The sequence below is a fragment of the Sander vitreus genome, chromosome 12 (genome assembly GCF_031162955.1).
Source record: "Sander vitreus isolate 19-12246 chromosome 12, sanVit1, whole genome shotgun sequence".
Taxonomy (NCBI): Eukaryota; Metazoa; Chordata; class Actinopteri; order Perciformes; family Percidae; genus Sander; species Sander vitreus.
The window spans coordinates 7,233,196-7,241,319 of record NC_135866.1 but is presented as its reverse complement, the minus strand read 5'-3'; the positions used below and the strand labels follow the sequence as shown (position 1 = coordinate 7,241,319).

At 43.0% G+C, this 8,124-nt stretch overlaps 1 protein-coding gene across 2 annotated transcripts in view; it reads left to right on the top strand.

Annotated features, from left to right (window-relative positions):
• The first annotated feature begins 1,751 nt into the window (after positions 1 to 1,751).
• The window catches only part of kcnn1a (potassium intermediate/small conductance calcium-activated channel, subfamily N, member 1a), a 51,796-nt gene continuing 45,423 nt past the window's right edge, over positions 1,752 to 8,124 (top strand). For both annotated transcript variants that reach the window (XM_078264453.1, XM_078264452.1), the window contains exon 1: positions 1,752 to 3,068. In XM_078264453.1, the coding sequence (XP_078120579.1) occupies positions 1,785 to 3,068 (1,284 nt within the window). In that variant the 5' untranslated portion in view covers positions 1,752 to 1,784. The remainder of the gene's footprint in view (positions 3,069 to 8,124) is intronic.

The window sequence follows — 8,124 nt, the reverse complement described above, 5'->3', positions numbered from 1 at the left end:
AAGGTTTTGCTTTTGAATATAAACATAGTTATGATAGATCATCAGGCATCATTCCACAGGGTAGGACCAAAGGAGCAGAAAGCACCCACACCTCACCTGGATCTTTTTCTAGGTAGAGTGACAAAATGCTTGTATATTTCTGATTCCTTTTTTTATTTTTTTTAACTCCCTATTGCGCACCCAAGACTTCTAATCCTTAGACGTTGAATGGCCCAAGCTCAGCACTATTGATCAAAGTCCCCCTCAGTACATCAGCTGAGTCTGTAACTCTGGGTTTTTAAGGGTTCTATGGATGTAAAGGTCACTAACTAACTTAGAAAAGCACCAGGCCATCACCTGAGAGGCCATCACCTGAGAGGCCATCACCTGAGAGGCCATCACCTGAGAGGCCATCACCTGGTGATTCAGGTGAAGCAACAGAATTTGAGCAGCTTCAACTCTTTTGAGTTTTCTAAGTCAAGGGTGTATTTTCTTAAGGTACAGTCTTTTAGAAACTGCTTTAGCTACGGTTACTATCCCTTCACTACAGCTCAACAAGGAAACAGAAGGTGGGTTGTGGATTTCGTCCCGCATGCAAGTGTCCACTTACATGGCCAGTATGGATATGAGGAATGTTAGCAGCCACCAATAAATGTTTCAATTGATATATGGACATTTTGCCATTGTGTTACTGTGGTAAATCAAATGCATCAAATGTTTTACTATGGTAAAACAATAAGACAGACTTAAAAACACATAATGGATCCTTTAATCCAAGTTCTATATGATCAGTTTGCTCACCCTCACAGCTGCCAGACATTTCTGACCGACATGTGATGGACAGTTCCTCTGGCTACTTGACACCACGACACAGGCTATTTTAGTGGTGTGCATCCTTCCTCCTTCAGCACCACGAACAGCGCCGTCTGCGCCCAGGCTCTCTCTGTCTCCATCTAGCCGCTTTCTTCTCCGCTGTGACACTGAAGCCTTTACCATGTTGTACTGAGAGCATGCAACACACACACACACACACACACACACACACACACACACACACCAGGCCGCGAGCCGACTGCAGGCTCTGCATGCATCCCCCATTCTTAATATTTCTGCCTGGTAATTCAAAACCAGGCATATTCTGCTAAATTATTAAATACAAGACTGCAAGGCTCAGGCTGTATGGCATGAGGTAATCATCACAGCCCCGTTTGTGTGATGCTTTTCTGTGGGCCAACAAGTGGAAATGTGTTTTGGAAATGGATTAAGACTGTGTTTACTGTCCCTCTAATGATTTTAGCCAATACCGGTAGGCTACTTTGTGGACATCAAACCATGAGGAAGGGAAATCACTTAGTTGATCATAAATGAAAGTGACGTTTAGGATATATCTGGGCATAGCATTATGTTTGACAGGCCTGTGGATCTGTTTGGGTGACGTAGAAGTGATTTATTTTTATGTAGGGTGGTTTAAAAAGTCGATCTATGGGGTCCATAGTGGATTAAGATGATCAACCGTGTAAGATGTATTTAAACACCTTTCTACGTCTCAATAATCCTATTCTTGTAATATCCCAACAGCCTTAAGGAGTGATCGATCCGCTGCAACCTGTGCGCATAGCAGGCAATGGACCGGTATTGAGGCGAAGGCGGTGTTTTGGCTGTACAGTGACGTTTTAAGGCAGGTCTTGGTCAAACCTACCAATGATACAAGTCGGTTCTATTCTGCTGGGACTGATCGCAATGAACGGGTGTCGGAGCTCTGCACGGCAAAGGAGCAACCACAGCGAGACGAGGCGATCAAGGGGATGCGGCATCGGTACGCGGGAGCTGTCCAACAGCACCAACCCCCCGACGAAAAGCAAGCGAGCAGCAAGCAGAGCCCAGACCCAGTCGCTCCTGTTTTCAGCCTGCCGCCCCCGCCCTCTTCTCACCACCGAGACCGCACTTCGAGCACCGCCGCGCACCGCCAGAGCCTCCAGGAGCTTCCCTGTCTGAGCCAGCCCTACCGGAGACCTGTTCACAGCGGCGACCCTTTACCTCTGGCGAGCTACGACACCGCCCAGCAACCTTCACACCGAGGCACTGAACCCAGCGTCGGGCAGCCGGCGCACCTGCAGCAGGATCCCTGGGCCCCGGCCGGCTCTCAGCAGCAGCAGCAGCAGCCGCCGCTGCAGTCGGAGAACCAGCCTGTTTTTCCGAGCTGCCACTGCAGTTTTTCCGAGCAGGAGGCGAGCCTTTCTCAAAACCATCACCATCCTGCCGATCCTCTCCCACCGCAGCCCTCCCCACCTTTTCCGCCGCCTATACCACCGCCACCAACGTCGTCCTCCTCCTCTCTGCTATTTTCCCAGGGATCTAAGAGGGGGGATCGGCTCCGAAGGAGTGCCAATAATTACCAACAGGCAAGCATCGTGGAACGCTGCAGGGGAGGAGGAGGAGCAGGAGGGCACCGAGACCAAAGGCAGCTGTTGCAGCAGCAGCAGCATCAACAGCACAGTCATTTAAGACTCCAACAGAGGGACCCCTCCCCTGAAGGAACCCGTGCAAACTCGCAGAAAGGGCGCTCTTTAAATGTATGTGAGTCAACCGAGGCTAACAGGAGAGCATTTGAGTCTCAGACTCAGGACCTGCAGCAGCAACATATCCCACAATTACGAGCGCAGCAACAGCTACTGGTGGGGAGCAGCTTGCCTATCAACTACTGCGCCAGCGGCTCAGGAGAGCTATGTAGGACTCAGCAGGCTCCACTGCTGCAACAGCAAGAGCAGCAGCAGCAGCAGCAGCCGCGGCAGCAGCAGCAGCAGCAGCAGCAGCAGCAAGGCGCACTGGGGCTCTGTCCCCAGCGTCCGCAGCACTGTGAACAAGAGCGCAATAAGTCTGGGAGGATCACCGCGCAAGGCGACCAGGCGCAGCCACACAGCCGCGACTCCCGCGTAACCCCCCCGGCAACACAACAGGCGTACGCGGGGAACTCGTCTGCGACTGGCAGCAACAGCAGCAAAGACAGCCCCAACTACGGCTCGAGCTATCACCTGTGGCCAGAGAGTCCGCATAAAGGAGAGGAGAGGATACGCATCGACCTCCATAAGGTAGACCTGTCACATTCCCTCCCGCTAATTAGCCTATAATGACAAAAAAACTAACTGGCCTATAACGATTTCACTCATTGACCACGCCTGTCATATGAGATATTTATTTATTTTTTTATTTTTTTTTAAATAGAGCACATTCGCCTATGTGTACGTGGTGCACGCGCGTGGTATGTGTGTATGTAAAGGATGGGGGTGGTATTTGAATCGTCGTTCAGCGTTAGGCAGCTTTTCCAAAAGCAGCGATGTAACTACTGCACATGTAACCCACTGCGTGATACATCTTATCGTATCTGACCTGGTATTTGTTTAATTTCGGCATACAGGCACGCGCATTCACGCACAAACGCGAGCGCGAACGCACGCGCGCACACACACCTGTTCCATGTTGCAGTGTTGTTGTGGTTACCCCACTGACTGCAAATATTCAAATGACGCTCCATGGCAGCTGAATTAGACACAAAGAGTGTGTTGTTTCCACAGAACCGAGGGTGTTCTGAGCAGAGGAATTTCAGTATTTTGCCCTCCAGACACTGTTCTTACACAACAGTTGGCTTTATATCATTAGGCCTGTACCTGTCAGTGAGAGCAGCTCCTGGCAGGGTGTTCAATGTACTTCCAAACTCACTTCATACAGCAGTATGTGCTGTATGTTCTCTTTGCACTCAACATTCCAATGCAGTGTAATATGTGTTTGTTTACCAGCCTATGTCTAGTAAAAAATAGAAGTAAAGACATCAACCTCATAGGACTTATTACATCTGGCCAAACAAATGACGGCAAGAAAATCAAGATGACAAGCATGTTAGATAATTAGATCAAATATTCTAAGCGACAACATGAATGAAAACGTATTGGGGAGATAATGGCAGGTAAAATAAGTTCCTGCAAAAATTGCAATCCTAGGTTTAGTGAAAGTGTGGTAACAAGTGGGGAGGTGTGTGTCAGCATGTGTGCTTAAAAAAAGAGAGAAGAAAAAGAAGACGCAAAGAAAAAAAGTTTGATTTAAATCATGTAAAATCTATTTCTAATTGTAAGCAGATGTAGATTATCTGGCAGTGTAGACGTAGCTATCCACCGATCCTTTAACTGTAGAAAAACTCGCAATAAGCATAAAAAAAAAAAAAAATCATTGTCATGTTCATTTAGTTTAATATTTTGTTGATTAGATGAGTGAGTTGAATGTTCTCTGGGCTGCTCAGAGTTTAAGGACATTTTAAGGACACATTGTTTTGGATCTGGCAGAGAAAACCTGAAAAAGTTAAACTGCGAGATGGTAAAGCACATTGTTGTTGAGTCTAGCTGCTAACACGAGAGGAATTCAACTATTTTTGCAAAGTGCCACCAGTCATCTCCCCTGAGAAATCTGGTTGAGGAAACATGGCTAATTATTGCTCATACTGTTGGAAATATTAACTTTTGAACAGATTTTCATCTTGGTTGTGTAGTAAGCAGTTATTCTTATTTTCAAATGAGTACCATTTGAGTCCCCACCGTTGTTTTTGTCTTTCCCTGGCACTTCCTCCAGGTGCAGTCAATCGAGTTTTTATATCGCAGGATAGGAAAGAGAAAATAACGGGAGGCACTGATGAGGGTCCAGCATCTAAATAAGAGCGCCCGGCTCCTTTTTAAAATGCTGCAGCTGTTTTCACGGGCTGAGCTGGCACCCGTAGCAAGAGGTGGTACATCCAACCACCTTGACATGACTGTTCTGAACTTGGCTCAATTTTGGAGCATCAGCAGAACACAGAAATGACCGAATGACTGAAGGGAAAGTTAACTTTATTTTTGAAGTTGCCACCATCCTGTTTTAAGTTAGGATCACAGGGCGTTTTGCTGAGAGGGAAGCTAAACCCAATACATGAGGCGGTGAATTTTGAATAGTGTACTTGTTGCCACTTGTTATAACATCAGACCAGAAGTATGCCGTGCCAGGGATTCATTTTCTTCTAATCTGCTGTGTGCACTGCATCATAGAGGCATCACGTCAATGGCATCAGATATTGTGCACCAGTTATTACCTTAAATTTGTCTGGACCTTAATGTGAATCACCAATAAAGTAAAAAAAAAACAAAAAAAAACATATCCATCTTTTTACCGCTATGTAATGTTCTCTGTTAAAGATGTTGTGACACCACTATTACTGTGTACTGAAGAATAAAAGCCCATATTAAACATAAAACGTCAGCACAGAGAGTCTTTGGTAAGCCGTAAAACAATACCCCCAGTGAATACTCATTACTGTTAAATGCAGCTGGGGTTTTAACAAGCTGCTGGACTGTTATGTCTTTTAAATCCATTCTGATTATGATACTGGGAGATTTTTTTTTAAATTTTTTTTGTCTTTTTCAAACCGATCCTCTCGTCTGTGGGACAGGACAGGGTCCTTTTGGCCCCATGGCAAAGTGTCCCTGAGCAAGACACTGAACCCTAAGTTACTTCCCGGACGCTGTATGTATAGCTGTCCACTGCTCCTAATGCTTACGATGGGTTAAATGTAGGGCTGCACCATATGAGAAAAATATGCAATAACGTTGAGAATATAGCGATAACGATATTACTTGCGATAAATAAAGAGATATTCAAGTGTACTCAGTTCTGCATTTCTGCTGCTTTCAGTTTTCTGCTAAAATACAACAAATTGCTTGTTGAACTAAAGACAAATGAAAGGAAATCATTTCCAACCTGCTTTTTAAGAATTCTAAGAATTAGTTTCTTTTTAAAGTGTTATTTCCAGCTGATATTTTCTTTCAACTAACACAAAAAAAATCTCTGAGTGTCTATCGCGATATGTCGCAGCCTTTCACGAGGCTGTATAAATTGCGGCAGTTAATATCGCGATGACGATTAAAAAAAACCCGATATATTGTGCAGCCCTAGTTAAATGCAGAGATTGAATTTCACTACATTGGACTGTACTATTGTAAGTGACGAATAATAATCAAGTTTCTTCTTTTTCTTTTTTTTCTTCTGATGGCTACGGCCCAAAAGAAAAGAAGCGAGAAAGCTGAACAATGGTCAGTATGCAGCAGGGTACCGGTCATGACTACAATATGATGTAGCAAAGCTGAACAATGGTCAGTATGCAGCAGGGTACCGGTCATGACTACAATATGATGTAGCAAAGCTGAACAATGGTCAGTATGCAGCAGGGTACCGGTCATGACTACAATATGATGTAGCAAAGCTGAACAATGGTCAGTATGCAGCAGGGTACCGGTCATGACTACAATATGATGTAGCAAGCAGCAATCTGAAGAAGTCAGACAACTTTCACTGCACTCTTAAACATTATCAAAATGGCAATATAATCCTAGTTTTCTCTTTTTGCTCTGCAGCTTTGCAGCACACAATGTCCACTGTAAACTAGACATTTATTTATTACACCACTATAAACACAAACTGGAAAACTGAAAAGGAAAAAAACAAATCTTAGAAGTACTACCAGAACTCTTCCTTAGATCAAACCTTTTCCACTCGCTCAGATCCGACCGTGCCAAGTATTTTGATACGGCTAGACACGCTTATCTATTCACGGATATTTGCGGGGATCATGGTTTCATCTTATTGACCCGCCGCCAATTAGACAGCCCCTACCCCCGCTCCCATTTGAAATCCCTTAAACAAAACACTTGTGACAGAACAAGCCTGATAAAGTGTATACGATTACAGTATCCCGCAGCACACCCTGAAACTCAATACCTAGCCCACTGAACTGATAGCAGGTAGTACCATATTGTGTCCTGCCTCAATAACATTGTGCTTTGAAAAGGTGCATTGCTGCTTCTATTGTGATAGGCTGTGTAAGTACTCTAATGCCTGCCACTTACTGCTATGGTGATATGTCCAGCAGGGACACTGTAGTACATACACACTGGTGGATTTGCTTTCGTTCAACAAGGCTGGGTTTTGAGGATAAGTGGACGTCACGTTTAGCAGAAACCTGTGATCAGTCACTTTACAGTTTGTCAGATTTGGTGCTACCCAGGGCCAGAAACTAACAGGGTTTTCTGAAAATGAATAAAATGCCTGCAAAGGCTAAAATGAGAAGGCAAGAAATCCACTAATAGAATGGATGTGCACTTTCCTTTTGTATGGGACTTGAATTCTGTCCCTTGCTGGGACAGAATGTGTGATTTGTGGGAGCCTAGGCCTGGAGAATCCTTCCTGGTGCTTCTCTGTGACAAAATGGACCAATATTGTAGCGCTGCAGTAGCTAACAACTCTTTGCATTATTTATTAATCTGTAGTTTTTTCATAGAAATCAAGGAAAAGTTTGTTATTTTGGACGTACGCTCATTTGCTGTCTTGCAGAAAGTTGGATGAGACGATTGAATGAAATGTCAAAACTATTTCATTAATCAATGATTTTGACAATTTTTATTGATTGTCAAATATGTAGGAAATAGTCGATGTGGAGAAGGCTTTAGCCTCGCTCAAGTTCCACCGTGAGACCCTCTGTTTGCTCTGTTTTTCTTATATATTCTGCTAATAGACTGGAGATATATATATATATATATATATATATATATACACACACACACACACACCAGAATGATTTCCCATGGAATAGATGTTTTACTGCAGCTTACACTGCCTGTAGTCAACCTCAGAAGATCACTGCAACTACGTTTATACGTATATATTATATATATATATATATATATATATATATATATAAGTATATAACTTTTATTTATATATATATATATATATATATATATATAAGTATATAACTTTTATTTATATATATATATATATATATAAGTATATAACTTTTATTTATATATATATAAGTATATAACTTTTATTTATATACTATATATATATATATATATATATATATATATATATATATATATATATATTATATATATATAAAAAATACTACTAGTATAATGCCACTGCTACTACGTTGCACTTTTCTGTACAGGTTGTTCATACATTGTTCATATTACATAGCCATATTTATTCTGCTCTTATAACACTGCACTATATTTCTTGTCCTGCCTATGCTCCACCTGTCTGTACTTTGGATATCACATTGCACTTTTC